Source organism: Lepidochelys kempii, chromosome 13, assembly GCF_965140265.1.
Source record: "Lepidochelys kempii isolate rLepKem1 chromosome 13, rLepKem1.hap2, whole genome shotgun sequence".
NCBI lineage: Eukaryota > Metazoa > Chordata > Testudines > Cheloniidae > Lepidochelys > Lepidochelys kempii.
Genome location: NC_133268.1, coordinates 30,474,577 through 30,499,458, shown reverse-complemented (window position 1 = coordinate 30,499,458; position 24,882 = coordinate 30,474,577). Strand labels below are relative to the sequence as shown.

The 24,882-nt window shown below is 45.4% G+C and overlaps 1 protein-coding gene across 4 annotated transcripts in view; it reads right to left on the bottom strand.

Moving 5' to 3' along the window:
* Window positions 1–24,882, bottom strand: part of NDRG3 (NDRG family member 3) — a 119,418-nt gene that overhangs the window by 78,818 nt on the left and 15,718 nt on the right. For 3 of the 4 annotated variants that reach the window (XM_073309972.1, XM_073309975.1, XM_073309974.1), the window contains exon 2: window positions 3,238–3,310. The exons of the other annotated variant lie outside the window; for it this stretch is intronic. In XM_073309972.1, the coding sequence (XP_073166073.1) occupies window positions 3,238–3,296 (59 nt within the window). In that variant the 5' untranslated portion in view covers window positions 3,297–3,310. The remainder of the gene's footprint in view (window positions 1–3,237; window positions 3,311–24,882) is intronic. 4 annotated transcript variants of the gene reach the window in all.

Here is a 24,882-nt window from a genome sequence, read left to right as displayed (position 1 = left end):
ACATAAAGGGAAGGGTAACCATCTTTCTGTATACAGTGCTATAAAATCCCTCCTGGCCATAGGCAAAACCCTTTCACCTGTAAAAGGTTAAGAAGGTAAGGTAACATCACTGGCACCTGACCCAAAATAACCAACGAGGGGACAAGATACTTTCAAATCGGGGGTGGGGGGAAGAGAACAAAAGGTTCTGTCTGTCTGTGAGATGCTTTTGCCAGGAACAGATCAGGAATGCAGCCTTACAACTCCTGTAAAGTTAGTAAGTAATCTAGCTAGAACATGCATTAGATTTTCTTTTGTTTAATGGCTGATAAAATAAGCTATGTCTTTTTGTAACTTAAGGTTTTGCCTAGAGGGATTCTCTATCTTTTTAAACCTGATTACCCTGTAAGGCATTTACCATCCTGATTTTACAGGGATGATTCTTTTACCTTTTCTTTAATTAAAATTCTTCTTTTAAGAACCTGACTGATTTTTCATTGTTCTTAAGATCCAAGGGTTTGGGTCTGTGTTCACCTGTACCAATTGGTGAGGATTCTTATCAAATCTTCCCCAGGAAAGGGGGTGTAGGGCTTGGGGGGATATTTTTGGGGAAGACGTCTCCAAGTGGGCTCTTTCCCTGTTCTTTGTTTAAAACGCTTGGTGGTGGCAGCATACTGCTCAAGGACAAGGCAAAGTTTGTGCCTTGGGGAAGTTTTTAACCTAAGCTGGTAAGAATAAGCTTAGGGGGTCTTTCATGCAGGTCCCCACACCTGTACCCTAGAGTTCAGAGTGGGGAAGGAACCTTGACAGCCCCCATTTGCAGGGTCGCTGAGGGAGATTTGCTCTGCAGCAACCATCTTAGGAGCCCAGCCAGGAGTCCATGTGGGAGAGGGCAGGTGTCAGACCGCCTCTCTCCCAGATCAAGGGTTTCAGTCCCCCTGGGGTGCTCCCAGGAAGGGGCCTGGCTGCAGCTCTCTTCCTGCCACATCCCTGGAAACCAACTGTCGGAGGGTAGAGAGGTTTGGGGCTTTGGCCCTGTTGGGAGCAGCTCCAGAGCAGTTATTGACCCAGCCAGCACCTCAGAGCCTGGTCGGGCCCCCCACCTGAGTCCCTGCACAAGGCTCATCGCTGAGCATATCCTTAAGACCAGAAGCATTTTCACTCCCCCCACAGTGAGGAGCTGGGGCATTAATGCTCTGACTTGGGGGGAGGAGGATGAGCAAAGCAGTTTCTTAAAGTGCCACACCACATCCCTGCTGCGGCCAAACACAGGATATGTGAGCAGCATGGTTTCTGACCTGTGCCATACATACAAGATTGCTGCACAGCCATGCAGTTTACAGGGAACTTTGCTGGATGGAGGGATGAAGGGAACAAAACAGCAAGGGAAAGCTGGCAGCACGGTGGGGGCAGAGTTAAGGTGATCTAAATGACTAAATGCACATTTCTACACAGTAGAACCTCAGAGTTATGAACTGACCAGTCAGCCCCACACCTCATTTGGAACTGGAAGTATACTATCAGGCAGCAGCAGAGACAAAAAAAACACAAATACAGTAGAGTACTGTGTTAAACATAAAGTACTCAAAAAATAAAGGGAAAGCAGCATTTTTCTTCTACATAGTAAAGTTTCAAAAGTTGTATTAAGTCAATGCTAAGTTATAAACTTTTGAAAGAACCACCATAACATTGTGTTCAGAGTTACCAACATTTCAGAGTTCCCAAGGTGGTCGTAACTCTGAGGTTCTACTGTACTTTTAACTGTTCATGGTTTTAACTCATCTGGTGGTTTATTAATTCTTTTGTTTACTGTGTAACAACAATATTATTTTACCCTTAAATTATTGTTCCCAGACTTAATTTCAGTTTACCAGATTTTTTTTCCCCCTGGGAATATATAGTGTGTGTTACAACCTGGCCCAGTATCCATCTGTAGAGTCACCAGTCCATTGTGAGTGGACTCAAATCGCTGGGGATCACATGTATCCAAGCAAGCTGGGTCTCAGTAGAAGCTGTTCACAGTTTCTAACTTTAGAGCCCTCTGGCACACCTGTGTCTCACACCTTTCCTTGGGACCTTGAACACCTTCATCCAGCCACCCTAGGCCCTAAAATCAGTGTTAGCTCATGCTCCCCCAAGTTCCATCTAGGCTGTGGGCACTCTGGGATTCTAGTTTAATCCTTTCAGGAACAACATGGCAAGAAAGTAAGGAACACAGCTTAGCAAAGGAATTTCTTAACCACAGTGACTTTACTTTGAACCACTCAATTTACAGTTCTTCTGTGTTATACAGGAAGTCAGAAATGATCACAGTCGTCCCTTCTACTGAAAACAATCGAAGTCCTGAAATGCTCCCTCCTCTAGTCTGATCTCACCCCTTCTGAAAGTCCAAGATATCACCATGTTTTCAGCTGGGTAGGGTCCCTTTCATCCCCTCTCTCTGGCAAGTCCTTGTATACGGTGATGGTCTGCCACCCGCACCAAGCGGAACCCTACTTTTAAGTAGGGTCATTCCTCTGTGCATGTGCTCCAGCACTGCCACCTCCTCCATGCACACCCCCTCTTGTTATGCTTGCCCCACCTACTGGCCTCTGTATAGGAAACACATTATCCTCTGGGAGGCGCCAGACTGTGGTCTTGATGGCTCTTAGTGATAGTCCTGACTGATGTCTGAGCTGGGCACGTCTGGAATGCAGTACTTACTACAGGCTGCCCTCAGGCACAGTTAGGTTTTTATTCAACACAATACAAAGTGGAGTTCATAATTTTACAGATGTATCCCATCCTGTCACAATTTGTACAATCAGTTCAAGGAGCTGTATCATTTCCGTTAGAGAAAAAATATTGTCAATTTAAAGAAAAAGCTATTTCACTCCTGTGAAATTCACTCTTGTCTAATTGGGAAACAGAACTTGTCAACACAGAGGACTGATATAGTAAATATATTCATACATGGCACTTCTGAGAGAACTTCACAGCATGCATCTCATTAGCACATGGCACACTGTTTAACAGCTTCACTCATCACAGAGAAAAGAGACATTAACAGAAAACAACCGAGCGATGAGCCCACCCCCCAAAAAACTAAGGCACGGGAAGAAGCTGAGACTGACATTCCTTGGTGCCAGGGGTACCCACACATTAGGGAATCCAGTTACTGTAAATACATTCAGGGCTTGTTACAATTTATATGGGTGTTCTTTTCCTGTTCTCAAAATTACAGTTGAGCCACTCAGTCGGTAAAGTGAGCTTAGATACCTAGTTCTCTGGTGAGATTCTGGACTAAAGTGGAGCTCTCTGAAGGGTTTTACATTCATTCCCTTTTCAGCACCTAGAAAGAATAGATTACAGATGATTAATACTTAATTTCAGCTGGCAGAAGACCAGACAGTCTTCAATATGAGAAGGAAGGTGTGTGCTTTGCACCAAGGACCGAGAGCAGAACAAAGCTGTTGATGGAGCACATTTTTGAAGATAGTTCCTGGTCCTTTTACTCCATGGCACAGTTGTTTTGAGAATAAACCACCTCCATTTACAAACCGTAACACTAATCCTTGCAGATACACAGACATTACCAAGGTTGATTTACAGGGGATTTGTACAGATCTAAACAAATGAGCTTTCTGACCTGAAAACATCACACACCCATAGCAGAATGCAGAAGCAGGTGCCTGATCAAAGCCTCCTACCCACAGGCTGAGGGGAGGTATGACTGCTCTCTATAAATACAGTAGAGGAATAAGTACCAGGGGGGAGAGGAGTTATTTAAATTAAGCACCAATGTGAACACAGGAACAAAAGGATATAAACTGGCCATCAAAAAGTTTAAACTTGAAATTAGATGAAGGTTTCTAACCATCAGAGGAATGACGTTCTGGAACAGCCTTCCAAGGGGGAGCAATGGGGGCAAAACGCTTAACTGGCTTTAAAACTGAGCTTGATAAGTATATGGAGGGGATGGTATGATGGGACTGCTTACAATCTGTGACTGCTAGCAGCAAATATCCCCAACAGCCAGTGATGGGTAGTGCTCCATTTGTCAGTCACACAGGTTGCGGAAGTCACAGATTCCGTGACTTTCCACGACCTCCGTGACTTCTGCAGGGGCCAGTGTGGCTGCCTGCTCAGGTGGCCCCTGAGACAGCTAGCCACACCAGCCACTGCTGGACCAGCCCCATGGACAGCCACACTAGCCACTGTCCAGGGCAGTGTGCCGGAGCAGCCGCATTCCCCAGCAGCTGGTGCCACTGGCCTTGGGTGCTACCCCCTCCCCAACAGCGTCTCCCCGCCCAAGATTTAATCACAGGTATTTGTAGTATAAGCCATGGACAAGTCACGGGCCATGAATTTTTTGTTTATTGCTCACGACCCGTCCATGACTTTTACTAAAAATACCTGTGACTAAATCGTAGTCTTAGTGATGGGACACTAGATGGGGAGGACTCTGAGTTACTACAGAGAATTCTCTCTCAGGTGTCTGGCTGCTGGGTCTTGCCCAACTGCTCAGGGTCTAAATGATCACCATATCTGGGGTCGGGAAGGAATTTTCCGCTAGATCAGATTGGCAGAGACCATGCAGCTTGCTGGTTTGAACTAGAGCAGCAGTTCTTAAACTGTGGGTTGGGACCCTGTTTTAATGGGGTCACCAGGGCTCACATTAGATTTGCTGGGGCTCGGGTTTGAAGCCCAAGCCCAAGCCCAAGCTCCACCACCTGGGGCTGAAGCCAAAGCCCAAAGGCTTCAGCCCTGGATGGCGAGGCTCAAGTTACAGGCCCCTCATCTGGGGCTGAAGCCCTTGGGCTTTAGCCCCCTGCCCGGGGCAGTGGGGCTCGGGCTTTGGCTTTACCCCACCCAGTGCAGCAGGGCTTGGGCAGAGTCAGGCTTCGGTCCACCCTCCTGGGTCATGTCGTAATTTTTGTTATCAGAAGGGGGTTGCGGTACAATGAAGTTTGAAAACCCCTGAACTAGAGTAAATGGTGGACTCTGTAATTTGAAGACTTTAAACGATGACTTCAGTAACTCAGCCAGAGGTTAAAAGGTCAATTACAGGAGTGGATGGGTGAGGTTCTGTGGCCTGAAATGTGCATGAGGTCAGACTAGGATGATCATGATGGTCCCTTCTGACCTTAAAGTCTGCGTATTTACAGATTCCCTAAGAATTCTATTTCTTTGTTTAAAAATTAAGACAAGAGAAGATAGATACTTCACAAAAAAGGCATGAGATGGAGCAGATACTCATCTGCCAGCAGCTTTTTGCAAGGAAGAGAGTGAACAGCAGGTTTAACGTCAAATTGCTTGTTCCATTCTGGACTGTTCTCAATAATGTCAAGAGTGCCCTTAGTCCTTAGAGCGACAGAACTCATTTCAGAGTTGGTTATTTCCCCTGGAGTTCACTGGAACCCATTTTTGACAGTCAGAAGCTCTGCCAGAGGAAGCTACACATGGATCCCTACATGCCTTGTGGTGCTAATAGAAGGGCCCCACAGCTCCATCTCCCCCTCCCTGTTGTGCTCGTAAGGAAACGTCTCCACCAGCTACGCAAAACACAGGGACAGGCCGGCCCAGGATGACAACATCCAACACCAAGATGCAGTTCAAGATGAGGCAGCGGCCCAGGAGCCAGCAAACAGAGCTGTAAAGAGGGAAGTCTGAGTGGGAGTTCTGTTGGAGGAGAAGGTATTTGTATTTGGTTTTGTATTTGTAGGTGTAGAGGCTTGTAGGGGCTTTGTGCTGGGAAAGAAGCTGAGCCCTGATTAGGGGGCGGAGCTTCTCTGACTAGGGGTCCTATAAAGGTAGCCAGCCAGTCAGGCAGCAGCACAGGAGCCAGCAAAGAGCTGTGAACAGGGGAGTTTGTCTTGTGGTGCTTGTTTGGGGTTTATTTTTGCTGTGTGTGCTGGTGTTTTGGTGTGGTTTGTTTCCCAGATTAACAGGGTTTAGGTGGGAAGGCGTTACTTAGGGAGGTGGTAGAATCTCCTTCCTTAGAGGTTTTTAAGGTCAGGCTTGACAAAGCCCTGGCTGGGATGATTTAACTGGGAATTGGTCCTGCTTCGAGCAGGGGGTTGGACTAGATGACCTTCAGGGGTCCCTTCCAACCCTGATGTCATAAATATAAAGGGAAGGGTAAACCCCTTTGAAATCCCTCCTGGCCAGGGGAAAGCTCCTCTCACCTGTAAAGGGTTAAGAAGCTAAAGGTAACCTCGCTGGCACCTGACCAAAATGACCAATGAAGAGACAAGATACTTTCAAAAGCTGGGAGGAGGGAGAGAAACAAAGGGTCTGTGTCTGTCTGTAGTCGTCTTGGCCGGGGACAGAACAGGAATGGAGTCTTAGAACTTTTAGTAAGTAATCTAGCTAGGTATGTGTTAGATTATGATTTCTTTAAATGGCTGAGAAAAGAATTGTGCTGAATAGAATAACTATTTCTGTCTGTGTATCTTTTTTGTAACTTAAGGTTTTGCCTAGAGGGGTTCTCTATGTTTTTGAATCTAATTACTCTGTAAGATATATACCATCCTGATTTTACAGGGGGGATTTCTTTATTTCTATTTACTTCTATTTTTTATTAAAAGTCTTCTTGTAAAACACTGAATGCTTTTTCATTGTTCTCAGATCCAAGGGTTTGGGTTTGTGGTCACCTATGCAAATTGGTGAGGCTTTTTACCAAACCTTGTCCAGGAAGTGGGGTGCAAGGTTTTGGGAAGTATTTTGGGGGGAAGGACGCGTCCAAACAGCTCTTCCCCAGTAACCAGTATTAGTTTGGTGGTGGTAGCGGCCATTCCAAGGATAACGGGGGTAATATTTTGTACCTTGGGGAAGTTTTGACCTAAGCTGGTAAAGATAAGCTTAGGAGGTTTTTCATGCAGGTCCCCACATCTGTACCCTAGAGTTCAGAGTGGGGGAGGAACCTTGACACCTGATATTCTATGATTCTATCCCAGGACCAGCTCTTTCTCCACTGGCCAAGACAACAGCTATGAACAGCAGGAACCCTTAAGCCAAAAATACAGAATGACATTTGCAAGGAGCATGGCTATCTCCATTCCACCAAAAATCAGGAGAACCACAGATTTTACAGATGGTCATAGACCACCACAGCCTCATCTCTGCACAACCCTTTCCTCAAATCCACAATGAGGATGACCCCATATTACTCATCTGTAGAGCAGCGATCAAATACAATTGTGATTATAATATTCCTGAAACATCCTACAGACAAGAAGTTCACACTTAGGCAGAGACTGGGCCTGGAAATTTACAGCAAAATTTAGCTTGGCATTGTAGTACGTTGGAGACAGTGCTGTTAGGGCTACAGTTACCTCAGGTGGCAAAATGGGAGATTCCTAGTTAGATCTGTGATGGGATGTCCACCCCACACATGACTGGAAGGGGTTACGATGGCCAGGTAGGCCTATTAATTCCACAGGCTATACCTGGAGGAAGAGCCAGTAAGCAGGGAATTGATGGCAAGCAGGTTCAGCCGGGCAGGAATAGATGGGGCCTATAAAGCCAGAAAAGCTGGCAACAGACAAGGGCTGCTGCTGGGAAAGGGCAGTCACTCTCTGGGAAGAGGGAGGAGGGTTTGTAGCTGGTCCACCCAGAGCAACAGGAGTGGTAGGAAGCAGTCCAGGGAAGGAGCAGCGGGGGCTAGGAAAGGAAAGCCCGGAACTGCAAGGTGTAGGATCCCTGATTGGAACCCGGAGTAGTCGGAGACCTCGGGTTCCACTAGCAGTCATTGAGGGCATAGCACAGACTGGCAGGTCAGTGAACGGGAAGACTGCCTGGGTCACTGTGGGAGTGACAGAGAATTTAAGGCACTGACCTTGTGAGCTAATCCCCAGAGTGACTAGGAGGAGGTGCCAGACAAGATCTGAACTAGTTTTTTCACTCTACACGTGTGTTCAGTTTGAAGTGCTCTTGGACAACACTGTGCAGACTTCAACTTACCATGTTTGGCACTCCATTACTATGGCAACAGATGCTACAGAAACCGCCAAAGGAGATTTCAACTGTTTTAAGGAAAGTATAGCTGAATCAGCACGAAGCCACCACTCTCGGCACAAATGTCCATCCATTCCATGGACATCAAGGTCTGTCTAGATCTCAGATACAGCGTGTGATTTCCCTGCGTACGTACCCACATTCACACTAGCTCTCATCAAGCTAGCACCAACATAAACAGCAGCACAGCAGCAGCGGAGGCACAGCTGAGCAGTGCCAAGTAGAGACCCACCAGCGTCAGTCAGGTCTGTACTCAGCACGGCCAAGCCATGCTTCCAGCACCGCTACCCACGCCACAGCTGCTTTACTACTACTTATACTTGTGCTAGCTCTCATTACGTGTACATAAGCAGGGGAAACAAATACAAAATGGGAAAGGACTGCCTAGGCAGGACTACTGAGGAAAGAGATCTGGGGGTTATAGTGGACGACAAGCTAAACGAGAGTCAACAGTGTAACACGGTTGCAAAAAAGGGAACATCATTCTGGGACGTATTACCAGGACTGTTGTAAGCAAGACACAAGAAGTAATTCTTCCGCTCTACTCTGTCCTGATTAGGGAATAGTGTGTCCAATTCTGGGCGCCACATTTCGGGAAAGATGTGGACAAATTGGAGGAAGTTCAGAGAAGAGCAACAAAAATGACTAAAAGTCTAGAAACATGATCTCCAAGGAAAGATTGAAAAAATTGGGTTCGTGTAGTGTGAAGAAGACAAGACTGAGGGGGCAGATTATAACAGCCTCCAAGCTGGTTGTTATAAAGCGTAGGGTGATAAACTGTTCTACTTAACCACTAAAGACAAGAATTAATGGGCTTAAACTGCAGCAAGGAGACTTAAGTTAAACATTCTGAAAAACTTCCTAACTCAGGTGAGTGCAGAAATCTGCTACACTGGCAGTCATTTTATTTCCAGTGAATGTAAGAGCACAGCAAATCACCATATGTGATGTAAATGGCACTTGAATAGTAAGATCCACCCCTGGCTATGGTGACTGGAGGTCTACATGAAGTCAAAATAAAAGGGGCACTGATGAATGTAAAACTTTTGTCATTCAGGAGGACGTGGCATGTACAATCAAAATATTCACTTTCAGCAAAGAATCACAGAATATCAGGGTTGGAAGGGACCTCAGGAGGTCATCAAGTCCAACCCCCTGCTCAAAGCAGGACCGATCCCCAACTAAATCATCCCAGCCAGGGCTTTGTCAAGCCTGACCTTAAAAACTTCTAGGGAAGCAGATTCCATCACCTCCCTAGGTAACGCATTCCAGTGTTTCACCACCCTCATTGTGAAAAAGTTTTTCCTAATATCCAACCTAAATCTCCCCCACTGCAGCTTGAGACCATTACTCCTTGTTCTGTCATCTTCTACCACTGAGAACAGTCTAGAGCCATCCTCTTTGGAACCCCCTTTCAGGTAGTTGAAAGCAGCTATCAAATCCCCCCTCATTCTTCTCTTCTGAAGACTAAACATCCCCAGTTTCCTCAGCCTCTCCTCATAAGTCATGTGTTCCAGTCCCCTAATCATTTTTGTTGCCCTCCGCTGGACTCTTTCCAATTTTTCCACATCCTTCTTGTAGTGTGGGGCCCAAAACTGGACACAGAACTCCAGATGAGGCCTCACCAGTGTCGAATAGAGGGGAACGATCACGTCCCTCGATCTGCTGGCAATGCCCCTACTTATACAGCCCAAAATGCCATTGGCCTTCTTGGCAACAAGGGCACACTGTTGACTCATATCCAACTTCTCATCCACTCTAACCCCTAAGTCCTTTTCTGCAGAACTGCTGCCGAGCCATTCGGTCCCTAGTCTGTAGCGGTGCATTGGATTCTTCCGTCCTAAGAGCAGGACTCTGCACTTGTCCTTGTTGAAACTCATCAGATTTCTTTTGGCCCAATCCTCCAATTTGTCTAGGTCCCTCTGTATCCTATCCCTACCCTCCAGCATATCTACCACTCCTCCCAGTTTAGTTTCATCTGCAAACTTGCTGAGGGTGCAATCCACACCAACCTCCAGATCATTTATGAAGATATTGAACAAAACCGGCCCCAGGACCGACCCCTGGGGCACACCACTTGATACCGGCTGCCAACTAGACATGGAGCCATTGATCACTACCCGTTGAGCCCGACAATCTAGCCAGCTTTCTATCCACCTTATAGTCCATTCATCCAGCCCATACTTCTTTAACTTGCTGGCAAGAATACTGTGGGAGACCGTGTCAAAAGCTTTGCTAAAGTCAAGGAACAACACGTCCACTGCTTTCCCTTCATCCACAGAGCCAGTTATCTCGTCATAGAAGGCAATTAGATTAGTCAGGCATGACTTGCCCTTGGTGAATCCATGCTGACTGTTCCTGATCACTTTCCTCTCCTCTAAGTGCTTCAGAATTGATTCCTTGAGGACCTGCTCCATGATTTTTCCAGGGACTGAGGTGAGGCTGACTGGCCTGTAGTTCCCAGGATCCTCCTCCTTCCCTTTTTTAAAGATGGGCACTACATTAGCCTTTTTCCAGTCATCTGGGACCTCCCCCGATCGCCATGAGTTTTCAAAGATAATGGCCAATGGCTCTGCAATCACATCCACCAACTACTTTAGCACTCTCGGATGCAACGCATCCGGCCCCATGGACTTGTGCTCGTCCAGCTTTTCTAAATAGTCCCGAACCACTTCTTTCTCCACAGAGGGCTGGTCACCTTCTCCCCATGCTGTGCTGCCCAGTGCAGTAGTCTGGGAGCTGACCTTATTCATGAAGACAGAGGCAAAAATAGCATTGAGTACATTAGCTTTTTCCACATCCTCTGTCATTAGGTTGCCTCCCTCATTCAGTAAGGGGCCCACACTTTCCTTGACTTTCTTCTTGTTGCTAACATACCTGAAGAAACCCGTCTTATTACTCTGAACATCCCTTGCTAGCTGCAACTCCAGGTGTGATTTGGCCTTCCTGATTTCACTCCTGCATACCTGAGTAATATTTTTATATTCCTCCCTGGTCATTTGTCCCATCTTCCACTCCTTGTAAGCTTCTTTTTTGTATTTAAGATCATCAAGGATTTTACTGTTAAGCCAAGCTGGTCGCCTGCCATATTTACTATTCTTTCTACACATCGGGATGGTTTGGTCCTGTAACCTCAATTAGGAGTCTTTAAATCTATCTTAAACTATGCAAAACAATCTTCTGACTAGAGCCGTAGAGCAAAACTTTAAGAACATTATAAATGGTGTTTTGGCAAAGTGTTAACTGCAGAATAAGACAGATTAATTTTAGAGTCCTTGTTTGATAAAAATGTATCTCATTCCCAAAGTTCACTATCCTGCACCATGGTAAGAGCACATGACAAAAATATTCAGCACATCATGGTGAGACAAATATTACTGAACCAGGAAATAATACAGAAATCGACATTATAAGTAGACAACAGAGCTGGACTGGCCTCTTATGCACTTTGCTTTTTGCCCTGCTTCTTTTAAACAGAGTGTTTTTAGTGTGCAACATTCTCTTCCCCTGTCCTAACTGTATAGTCTAATAAGTCAGATTCATGTAGAAACTGTGCAGTAAGTACGCAGCACATATCCCTCCAAGTGCACAAAGCAGTCCATTAGCCTAGGCCAGGTGGGATGCAGCAGCAGGAGGCAGCTTGGGGAGATGAGTTGCTCTTTTAAATGTTCCTCGTGGAACGTTACAGGAGGCAGACACCAATCAGGGATGAAAATTCCACTGTAAAGTAGCAAGACTCTCCCTAGCATCTTCAGTGTCTGACTAGTTTGGGGGAGATTAATCTAAAAGCAACTTATCCCCATTAGTTAGAATTTAAGCAACTAGAGCTTTTATCGTACATTAGATATTTTGTGAGTGAGGGAGAAAGCACCTAAAAGCATGGATCTTCCTGGAGCCTGGCAAATCACACATGGGATAGAGCTTTGACTGAGACTGCTATGACACATGTGAGTAGTCAGGATGGATTTCCTCCCATCAAAGCCACATAGCAAGGTGTCATCTTGTAGACGATTAGAACACCTCAGAAATTGAATTACAAATTAAAAGGATTCTTGGGCAAATTCAGAGGGGTATCTCCCAACCTCCCCAGCATATAGGTTACACCACTGAGACTTATCACTAGGGCCTTACCAAATTCATGGTCCATTTTGGTCAATTTCATGGTCATAGGATTTTAAAAATTGTAAATTTCATGATTTCAGCTATTTAAATATGAAATTTCACAGTGTTGTAATTTTAGGGGTCCTGACCCAAAAAGGAGTTGTGGGGTGGTCGTAAAGTTGTTGTAGGGGGGTTGCGGTACTGATAGCTTACTTCTGTGCTGCTGCTGGCGACAGCATTGCCTTCAGAACTGGGCAGCTGGAGAGCAGAGCCTCCGCCAGGAGCAGCGCAGAAGTGAGGGTGGCCATATCATACCAGGCCACCCTTACTTCTCCGCTGCTGCCTCCGGAGCTGGGCAGTATGAGAGTGGCCGCTGCTGACTGAGGGCCCAGCTCTGCAGGCAGCAGCGCGGAAGTAAGGGTGGCCTGGTATGGTATTGCCACCCTCACTTCTGTGCTGCTGCTGGCAGGGCGCTGCCTTCAGAGCTGGGCACCTGGCCAACAACCACCACAATCTGGTTGCCCAGCTCTGAAGGCAGAGTAGAAGTAGGGGTGACAATACCACAACCCCCCAGCAACTCCCTTTTGGGTCAGGACCCTCAATTTGAGAAATGCTCATCTCCCCCCTGAAATCTGTATAGTATAGGGTAAAAGCACACAAAAGAAGAGATTTCACCTGAGGAAACAAGATTTAACAGTCCGTGATGCATTTTTCATGGCTGTGAATTTGGTAGGGCCCTACTTATCACTTACAAACACATAATATATGCCTTCCCCTCCCCCCACATACACACTCTCTGAATTTCACCCTCCCAGTCTAAGAGACTAAAGCTTTGTCTATATAGAAAGATTGCAAGTGTATAACTCGTGTGTATCTGAATGCAGGACAAGTCACGTCAATATATTTCCTCCCATCCATGGTGCTTTGGACTTCAAATCAGAAATTACTCTGGTTCACAACAGCGGTAACCCTGCCTTGATGGGAATGCAATCAAAATGGAGCTCTGAATAATAAAACTCATTTGTGTGGGAGACAGAACTTTCTCCAAGGGTGGTCTGATGCTGGTGAATGATCTTCCCCAAGAACTATCATAAACGTCACCACTTTCTGCTCCAAATGCAATGTGCTGTTTTTTGATGCTGCCTTCTTTTACATAAACACATAGCAACAGGTATATTAAAAAACACATAAAACCCACAAAAAAACCACACATGCTACCAAGCCAAGATATTCGACATGCTTCTCTCCCTGTAGATGAGAGAACAAACATGTGACAGATGTGTAGTCACATTGCTTAATGTACTATAAAGCGGCACACAGATACTACGGTGACAAGAGCAGTATAAAAACCTATATAGAACAGAAGCGTTTAGGGGCAGCATGGACACATCACATTTCTGATTTAACTAAGCTGTTACAAAAACTCCTCCAGCAGCTGTCCCACATTTCACCAGTCACTACATAACTGACCTGTGTGGTTTCCCAGGCTATGCTTCACAGGGTCGGAAGTCATCCCCCTCTTCAGACAGCACTAGCAAACACAAGAGTCCTATTCATGAGCCACTTTCTCAGTGAGGAAACACATTTCTGAGGGAATGTGAACTTCTCTGCCCTTTGATCACACATTACACATCTGCCTGGACCTGCGAAGTGGCCAGCACCTCACTGTTCTGTAGAGTGAGGGGCACACACAGTCCCAGCTGTCAGTCACCAGAATTTACAAGTAGATGTCTAAGCAAGTGGCTGAACTGGGTAACTCCCTAGAGAGATAGGGCCAGAACAAGGATTTCAGGTCTCTAGACACATTAAAGACAAGAGCAGTCGCTCTGGAACTCCCACAAGTTATCCAGGACTTGACAGGATCTTTTCTAGGGAGCCCAGCAATTGGTATAGCCTAACTGATGATCCGTCAGGGGAGTTCCACAGTCATAGTGAGCCGGACAATGATCTACTCACCCCAACCCAACAGCCAGGACCCGTTCAAAGCCCAGATAGATACACAAGGCCATGCCAGAGATATGGGTGGAGATAACGCAGGCTACATACAGTAAGGCCAGGTCTACATTAGAAGCTTTTGCCAATATAGCAATATCAATTAGGAGTGTGATACTTCTATATTGGAAAAAGACCTAGTGTAGACACAGTAATACTGGTATAAAAGTGCTTTTGCCAGTATAGCTTATTTTATTCATGAACCAAGTCTACATTTTACTCATAAGCTGCGCCTACATTAGGAGGATTTGTTGGTGTATCTATGCTGGCAAACCTTTTCTAGGGTAGACTAGGTTTAAGTTTTAATTGCAATATATATCCACTGTGGCCTCTCTTACATATTGGTAGAATGAGAGAAATTAGGTCTAATGGAGTTAAAGTTATACCACCCAAGACGCACAAATTTGGCCCTTTATGACTCCTAAATACCAACAGTGCACCAGTGTCTCCAGCCCAGTGGTCAGGAGGGTGGTTTCAGAAGGTCTTGTAAGTCCATGTTCTCTCAATTCCAGGGTCACACAAGCACCCATCATCCAACAGCTGGAGAATTCCACTGTGCTTGCAATACACAAAACCAATAATTCATTTTAATCTATTTTTATGTTATGCTCTTAGTTTGCTTGCACCCTTCAGCCAATGCCCATTCTTCTGAGGCCACTTACCAGGTCATAAGGCCAGAAAAGACCAATCTGATCATCAAGCCTGACCACCCAATGATTGCTGCATCCAGCCCTACAACTTGTGGCTGAACTACAGCATTTCTCTTGGACTCTTCAACAATGGAGGTCTTTCTAAACGATGGGGAATGCACCATGTCCCTTGGCAATCTGTTCCAAGGGTTAACTGCTCTCACTGGTAAATATTTGCATTTGATTTCCAGTTTGAATTTAGCTGACTTCACCTTCTAGCCACTGGATTTTATTGGACTAGGTTAAACGGGCCCATATTATCACATCTCCTCCCTGTCTAGGTACTTTAAACTGTGATTAAATCCCCTCAACCTTCTTTCTTTGGTAAGCTTAATAAGCTGCAGTTCTCTCATTGTAAGGCATGCTTTCCAGACTACTAATGATTGTTGCAGCTGTTCTCTGAATATTCTCCGATTTTTCCAATAATAATTGTACCCCATCACTCCTAACTTTATCTATATACTATATTCTTCCTTCAAGGGCAGCTGTAGGCAGATGAGTGACTAAAAAGTACACTGGGGATTCCAGGGAAATTCCCCCCACCCCTTACCCGCCATTCCCTAAGCAAATATGTCTGAGCTCTGTTTACAAGCCAAAGGAAGTTATTCCTAGCTGCCAGCCCACAAACTCAGTCTGGAAGCCTAGTGTTTTTCACTTTTTATACCGTCACTAACTCAAAAATTCTGCAGGCAGAGCAAGAAAGAGGAAAATGCAAGAGGCAGAGTACTGCCTGGGTGACCCGTCCATAGTTGTACTAGACTTGCAGGGATGGTCATTACTGGTTTGCATCGGTGACCGATAAGACTCTGAGATGCAGAGGAGGAAACTTCCATCGTGGTTTTTCTGACAATAACGGCATTTTAATGTTCATTATTTTCAAGTTAACAAAGTTCAAAACGTCATTTGATTGTGTACAGATTTGCTTGTAAGAGAGCATTGTTAGCTTTGTAACGGCTACATGAGCCACTACTCCTCTTGCCTATTGTGCAATCAGCTGAAAAAAAATAAATGGCCTTCTCTTTCCCTTCTCCCCCATGGTCTCCTGTCGTTGCTTACAGACAGCCCCCCAACCTGAAGCAAATACTCACCAGCAACCACACACCACACAACAGAACCACTAACCCAGGAAACTATCCCTGCAACAAAGCCCGTTGCCAACTGTGTCCACATATCTATTCAGGGGACACCATCATAGGGCCTAATCACATCAGCCACACTATCAGAGGCTCGTTCACCTGCTCATCTACCAATGTGATATATGCCATCATGTGCCAGCAATGCCCCTCTGCCATGTACATTGGTCAAACTGGACAGTCTCTACGTAAAAGAATAAATGGACACACATCAGACGTCAAGAATTATAACATTCAAAAACCAGTCGGAGAACACTTCAATCTCTTTGGTCACTTGATTACAGATCTGAAAGTGGCAATTCTTCAACAAAAAAACTTCTAAAACAGACTCCAACGAGAGACTGCTGAATTGGAATTAATTTGCAAACTGGATACAATTAACTTAGGCTTGAATAAAGACTGGGAATGGATGGGTCATTACACAAAGTAAAACCATTTTCCCTTGTTTATCCGCCCCCCCGCTGCCTACCGTTCCTCAGATGTTCTTGTCAACTGCTGGAAATGGCCCCCCTTGATTATCACTACAAAAGGTTCCCCCCCACCACCACTCTCCTGCTGGTAATAGTTCACCTTACCTGATCACTCTTGTTACAGTGTGTATAGTAACACCCATTATTTCGTGTTCTCTGTGTAGATAAATGTCCCCACTATATTTTCCACTGAATGCATCCGATGAAGTGAGCTTTAGCTCACGAAAGCTTATGCTCAAATAAATTTTTTAGTCTCTAAGGTGCCACAAGTACCCCTTTTCTTTTTGCGGATTCAGACTAATATTGCTGCTACTCTGAAACCTGTCATAATTAGGTGTCTCAAGGGTGGCTGATCCAACAGACTGAAGCTCCAGATTCACAGACTAAGCTAATAAGGTATCTTTTCTCCCCTTCAGCTTTTGATGTTTATCCTGCCATTTCATTTTCTTGATGTTTTAGGACACGTGCAGATGACACTGCACCACACTGCACAAATGCAGAAGCCAAGACTAAACAGAAGGGTTCCCACAACTGAGGGCATGTCTACCTTGCCATCACAGGTATGACTGCAGCACACACAGACATAACTGAGCTACCCTTTACCTAGCTAATGTGAGTACAAACAGCAGTGAAACTACAGAAGAGCAGACTGTATAAGCCTTCCTAGGGCCCTGGGTACTTACTCAAGCCACCAGCACACACTGAAGTCTGTGCTGCTGAGGGATCACCTCTATTGATACTTGTGCTAGCTAGATTAAAGCTACTTTAGGGAGGTGTACATGAGATGCCATGTGCTCGGCTTGCAGTGTGGATATGCCCTTAAAGGAGGAAAGGTAGGCCCTGGAAACAAAGGGACTGGTTTTCTAAAGCACTATGTACCAACTGGTGTCAACTGATGCTGTGAGCGCTCAGCACCTCTGGAAAAAACCCATCTAAATCTAAAAGCACGTATTCCAGTTTGCAACATTAGCCTGTAAGCCACTTATGGCTTCACTAAAGGGAGAGTTTAAGAGTCATAAATCATTTCTCACTAATATCTCACTTTAGGCTTTATTAAACAACTCCATCATAACTTGAAAAGTGCTTCCATATTTTGTTTTTAGAAATGCAGAACAAAGCCAATGATGGACATTACATAGGAGAGACTGAGCAGAGATAATAATGACAGACATAACTGAAGAAAAGGACTTTCACCTTTCCATAACCAACAGCAAAACTTGGCCTTGCAGAATTTTTACTACAGAAAACAGAACACAGGAAGATCACAGCTACAGTCAAAAAACATTGTAAACTGATCCAGTTTTATCTGGAGTCACTGAGATAAGAAGCAATAAATTCCACGATGCTATTTGTAGAGGTACTTTTCACAGGGGATCTGCATTTGAAGGCCAGAGATTATGTCCCGGCAACCAGACCACACAGAAGTGAGAGATCCACACTACAGCACTTCTCAGCTCAGACAATTAGAGTTTAGCTCATGAGCTTAGCTTTCTGCTATAAGTATACAAGTAATGTCAACCTCTTTCAACTAAGCCCACTACTATAGACTGGACATGTTCAGAGAGCACAGCACAAAATTCATATTCTGCAGAACCAAAGGCTTGACATATTCCTGCCTAAAATGTGCTTGGTTTATGAAAGTCTAAACATTTAATACATTGTTCATCCCTCCACAAAATGCAGGGCTTGAGTTTTTAGTTAATTTCCAAACGTTATGTCCTTATTTTACTACGGAATGGATAAAAATAGATTTAAATCCAGTTTTAATTCAAAATAAACACAAATTTTCTTTTTAAAAATAAACCTAACTTCAAATTTAATTTGAACTTACAACCACCTATAAAAAGAACAGGAGTACTTGTGGCACCTTAGAGACCAACAAATTTATTAGAGCATAAGCTTTTGTGGGCTACAGCCCACTTCATCGGATGCACAGAATGGAACATATAAGAAGATTTTATATATATATACACACACACATATACACGCACACAGAGAAGGTGGAAGTTGCCATACAAACTGGAAGAGGCTAATTAATTCAGATGAGCTATTATCAGCAGGAGAAAAAAAAACTTTTGTAGTGATAATCAAGATGGCCCATTTAGACAGTTGACAAGAAGGTGTGAGGATACTTAAAATAGGGAAATAAATTCAATGTGTGTAATGACCCATTCTATGCATCTGATGAAGTGGGCTGTAGCCCACGAAAGCTTATGCTCTAATAAATTTGTTAGTCTCTACGGTGCCCCAAGTACTCCTGTTCTTTTTGCGGATACAGACTAACATGGCTGCTACTCTGAAACCACCTATAGTAAATTTAGACCTTAATATAATCTGTTAAAATCAAATTAAATTTTTGGTTCATGTTTGCTGCAAAGTTCTAAAGAAAGTTAAATCACTGAATTGGCGGAAGTCACTGGCTAAGCATCTGGAACCAGTTTGTTGAAGTACTAAACCAGCTTTGATGGCAGCAACCCTTTCTGCAGATGCGCAAAGAATGTTTTCTTCATTTCAGTGTATTCAATTAGTTTAGTTCAATGAGTAAGTCATTCAAAGGTGAGAAACCAACAGGGAGTTGAAAAAACAAGAAAGCTTGTTTTCATTTTATAGTCTATGAATAAAAACAAAGATGTGAAAGAATGAGATTTACTAGTTCTAAAATCTACATGGTGACCAGAAACAATCAGTTCATTCAATAACAGATATTTCCTTTGTTTAACACATCAGTTACTTTTAAATACAAATCATGTCCTGACAAACTTATTTTTCTTATGTGTCCATACTAGTGGTAGCTTTAACAAATTTAAAATACATTTTTATGCATTTTAACTGAATTGCAATTTCCATACAAATACAGAAATCACAAATAAAAAATATATCATTCACTATTTCCTTAAAGTAGTAAAAAAATGAAAATTAAGACTGAATACATATGTTAAGCTATACAGTTGCTTAATTAAATGTATATAGATAGTGTACCCTCCTGGTTAGTAAAAAGAAACACCAAGTTTAGCATAAAGGCTATATTTAGCTGTAAATCAGCACATTTTAATGACAGGTTTCAGAGTAACAGCCGTGTTAGTCTGTATTCGCAAAAAGAAAAGGAGTACTTGTGGCACCTTAGAGACTAACCAATTTATTTGAGCATAAGCTTTCGTGAACTACAGCTCACTTCATCGGATGCATACTGTGGAAACTGCAGAAGACATTATATACACAGAGACCATGAAACAATACCTCCTCCCACCCCACTCTCCTGCTGGTAATAGCTTATCCAAAGTGACCACTCTCCTTACAATGTGTATGATAATCAAGGTGGGCCATTTCCAGCACAGATTGTGGAAATGGCCCACCTTGATTTTCATACACATTGTAAGGAGAGTGGTCACTTTGGATAAGCTATTACCAGCAGGAGAGTGGGGTGGGAGGAGGTATTGTTTCATGGTCTCTGTGTATATAATGTCTTCTGCAGTTTCCACAGTATGCATCCGATGAAGTGAGCTGTAGTTCACGAAAGCTTATGCTCAAATAAATTGGTTAGTCTCTAAGGTGCCACAAGTACTCCTTTTCTTTTTGCACATTTTAATGGTTAATAACCAATGAGTCCCAACCTTTCTTTAGAAAAATAAAGGAAGTACATATGCAAAACGAGGTTAAACTTGATGATTTAAATCAACGTTTCCTGCTAGATAATTTAAATTGTTCCAACTGGTTTTACTATAAGCATGCTCCAACCATCATAGACAATTATAGTGAATAATCAAGACACACAAACATTTCTGTACATGATGTAAACTTTTATAGTAAACAACAGTATTTTACTTATTGTCTTAATCCCAGGTCTGTGTAGTTGACAATTACAAACAACTTTCAAAAACAAGTTACTATTGCTGCCAAAAAGGCCATACCTTTTTGGGATTTTGGTAAAAATTAATAAAATGCCCCAGTTTAACACAGACCCCTGGTGTGGGAAAGTAACAATCAGCTGCAGTACATCCTGCTTCTCTCCCCCGCCCAAACCCAACACATACCCAGGCCATGTCTACACTACAAAATCAAGTCAACTTAAGTTACGTTGACGTACAGCAATTCAATTACTGTGGCGGCTTTTTGCATATCCACACTATGCTCCTTGTATCGGCAGTGCGCGTCCACACTAGCAGAGTTACCACTGATGTAGAGCACAGGGCATTGTGGGTAGTTATCCCAATGTGCAACTCATCACCTTCTAGTGCAAGGTGTTTTGGGAGGGGTTTGCAATGCCTCCTGGGGGTAAACGAGTCCCACAGGGTGAGTGGGAACATGGGTTAAGCATCGCATGAGGCCATTTTCTCCATCCCATCATTCCATGGGCATCCTATTACATTTCACACCTCTTAAAAGCCCCACAAACCTGTGACAAGTGTTACGAACACAACGCGCCTGACCCTGCAGTGCTTCCAGAGCCACAAGACAGAATATGATGATACCTTACAGGCTGCCTTGCTGTGCGCAATGGAAAGAAACAACTCAAGGGTGTTGTTGGCATTCACACAGCAGCTGCACACAGTGGATCGCTGTTTCTGGGCCCAAGAAACAAGCAGACTAGTGGGATCGCATTGTTATGCGGCTGTGGGATGCCAACAATGGTGGCAGACCTTTTGGATGCACAAAGCCACATTCATGGAACCGTGTGTGAAACTCGCTCCAGCCCTCCAGCGCAGCAACACCAAATGAGAGCTGCACTCATGGTGGAGAAGTGAATGGCCATCGCTGTGTGGAAGCTGGCAACATCGACTGGTACCGATCAGTCAGGAATCGGTTTGGAGTTGGGAAATCCACTGTGCGGGTTGCTGTGATGCAAGTGTGCAGGGCCATTAATTGCCTCCTGCTATGAAGTTCTGTGACTCTGGGCAATGTGGGGAAATAGTGGATGGTTTTGCAGCAACAGTGTTCCAGAACTGCAGTAGGACAACTGATGGCACACATATCCCTATTTTGTCACCAGACCATAAACGGGGGCTGTTCAGGAAAGGTGCATGAAGCATGCATCTTTAAGAACAGAGGCCAGTACAGAAAGATCTTTCCAGACCAGAGGATTATCACTGGTGATGTTGAAATACCAACAGCGATCCTGGGAGACTGTGACAACCTGTACGCCTATGCTCACCCCTTTTATAAGACTATGATAAATTTTGTACAAAGTATGCTTTGTGAACTATCATTTGAAAATTCATAATTTACTGATCATTATTGTCCTGGTAAAATATGTGTGGCAACGCTGTATGTAAAGTTATAGGATTCTACTATAGGATATTACCAAAGACATATTCGGAGTCTGGGGAAGAGTCACAAACCAGTTCCCCACAGAAAAAAGGTTAGCCGACACCGTGGCCAGGTATCAACAAAATCAAATGGACTACCTCCCGTTAAATGGCCATTCTTTCGCAGGAAAGAGGATATGGGAAAAAGTCTACATGTTGACAAAAGAAACAGCCAGGGGGGTTCCCATCCACAGAGACTTGATGTCTTCCTGAACTCAGCTGGAGATGATTCTCGAAAAAGAGAAAGGGCTATAAAAGGAGACAGGAGATACCACAAATTGTTCCTACTTTCTCTCTACCCACAACACCTAAAAAACAAGGGAAACAGCTCTGGACTGGGGTAGGGATACTGACTGAAAAATACATCCAGGAGCATGTTTATAAGGGGTAGGCGGGCTCTCTGTGACACTGTATGGAGCCAGCATGGTCAGCTGGGCAGTTGCTATGTGAGCTCTCCATGCCAACCAAATAGGAAATGGAATTTCAAAAATTTGTGGAGCTTTAAAAGGGGAGGGGCATGTTCCTGCGTACCTGGTCGCTGGGCAGCAGAGTTCAAAATGGTGACCAAAGTGGTCATGGAAAGGCATTGTGGGACAGCTCCTGGAGGCTACTAAAATCGATCTAAGTATCACAGTGACCACACTAACACTGTTGTGATGGGTTGCGCCTCTTTCTGGGGTGCCACCTGATGTACTGGGGTACCACTGAGTCCACCTGTTCCACCAGCCTGCGCTCCCTCACCCTGTCTTGCTAAGCCCATGGAACCCTCACCCACCTCCTCTGTGGATTCTAAGGTTCCCTTCCCCAGGCTCCTCTCTGAGACATACACCTCCATGCTCTCTAGAGCAGTTTCTATCCCCGGTTTAGTTGCGTAGACTTGCAGCTACCAACTCGCACAGCCTTCTCACTGGACAGGCAATACACTCTCCTCCCCTTTGAGGACCCTACAGAATACTCCTTCTTGCTATGAGTTACCACAACAACAGTCCTGGCTTTGTGGAAAAAAATCATTCCCCACCAACATGTCCACCAGGATGTCCTCTAGTATCATCACAAGTAAATCGCCTTCCAAACCTTCCCACTCCACACTAGCTTTTGCTAGTGGCACAGGACACCTGTCTGACCTCACCCCCTTAAAGTTAAGATGTTTGGCCCAGTAAAATACTAGCCTCTGGGACCATACTTGGTCAAACCAGAGAGAGCTGGGCCCCAGTATCCCTCCGCCCCAGGCACTCTGTGCTATACATCTTGACAACCTTAATATGTTTCCTGTCTGGTTCACTAGGCCCTGTGTCCACCAAGCAGGGGTGGTAAGTTGTGGGGGTACTCTCCGGGGCCTTGGACAACCAAGCCAATAGGGGTCAGGGAGGCTTATTTTCCTTCAGTTTGGGGCAGTTACATCTCAGGTGCTCTGTAGAAGCACCTGAGTGGAAGCACCTTCTAGGGTCTCCTGTTTTTAAGGGCAGTTTGGGATGGGTATGGGAGGTAGGATTCTGCAAGGGTGAATGCCCCACCTCCCAGCCACCCTCCCTCTTCCCAGGGGCAAAGCAGTGACCTTGCTTCCCACCAAACTTAAACCCCTCTGCCTGTGATTTGTTCCTAATAGATGCTTGGGATTGTTCAAATTCGCCTTCAAAAGTAGCAAGTTCCTTGACAGTTTTTACCCTTTTATCCCATAAGTCAGGGGTTCTCAACCTTTTCCCTTTCTCAGCCCCCCCTCCCAACATGCTATAAAAACTCCATGGCCCACCTGTGCCACAATAACTGTTTTTCTGCATATAAAAGCCAAGCCCAGCGTTATGGGTTAGCAAGTAGGGCAACTACCCAGGCCCACAGACCACACGGGGGCCCATGAAACTAAGTTGCTCAGGCTTTGATTCAGCCCTGGGTGGCGGGGCCCCAGGCATGGTGGGGCTTTGACTTTCTGCCCAGGCCCTGCTTGGCGGCCCCGGACCCCTGGTTGAGAACTTCTGCCATAAATCTCTCATTTGGTTTACATCCGTCACATTACTCATTCTAGCTCCTCCCTTAAGGCTTCTAAATTTTACCCAATAGGTTTTAGGTCCTTACTGCTGGGGGAATTTTGCACCACTGCGCATGCACAGAATTCATGTCCTCTGCAGATTTCTTTGCTTCCCCACATAAAAATGACATTCTGATAGGGAAGCAAAGGGAAGCTGCAAGAGAAGTCATGCACCATTCCTTAACTGCGCAGGTACATTGTTTCGGGCACCCAGAACAGCCGGCGGCCAAGTAAATCACCGCAGGGCTTGGGACACCCCAGGCAGTAGCTCCTGTCGTGAGCCAGGATCAGCTGCTAGTCCCAGCTGGGCTGGAGGCAGGAGAGGATGGGACTTCCTCTTCCCCTGCAAGGAGTAGCTGGGGGGGTGTCAGACACCCTGCCCCCAGCCCCCTCTCCAGAAACCACCCCTACCTGCAGGAAGTTCAGCATCCTCCCCTGCTTCCTGCCCACATTGCTTCTCAGTTGCAATGGGAGGGGTCACTGTACAGGTAGCTGCTTCCCCATCCACCCAATCCCCGTGCAGCTGGACTTCCCATACCCAGACACCCCTGCCAAGCCTCACCCTCATCCAGAACCACCCTAGCCCTCCATACCCCAACTCCACCCCACTGAAGCTCAACCCCTACATCTGGAGCCCCCTTGCCTCTGTACCCACATCCTTGCACCCAGACCACCCCCACTGAAATCCCTGCACTCAAACCGCCACCCTGATGAGCCTGAGCATCCACATCTAGACCCCCATGTCATTGATCCCCAGCTAGCTGCACTGAGACCCTCACCCCACCAACCCTCACTCCCTCTGCACTCAGACTCCTCTGCTGAGTCCCAACCACTTTCGCTTAGAAGTCCCTGCAGAGTCCCATTGCCCCTACACCTGGAACCACCCCCCAACAAGCCTATGCATCCAGATCCCACACACACCTAGACCCCCACTGAGCGGCCTACACCTAGATTGTCCAACGCAGAATCCTCTCACCCCGCATCTGGATCCCTTCCCACACTGAGCCCCTCCACACTTGGATCCTGCCTGGTTGAGACTGCCTGCCCTGCACCTGGTGCAAAGGGCCCAGGGGTGTTTCTGGGGCAGGCCCTGGCCTTGTGCTGTGTCAGGGTCGGGTGCAGCCTCACCACTGAGTCCGTGTCCTGGGGGTGAGGAGGCTGCAGGGTGATCTCCCACCTTCATACAACCAGTGG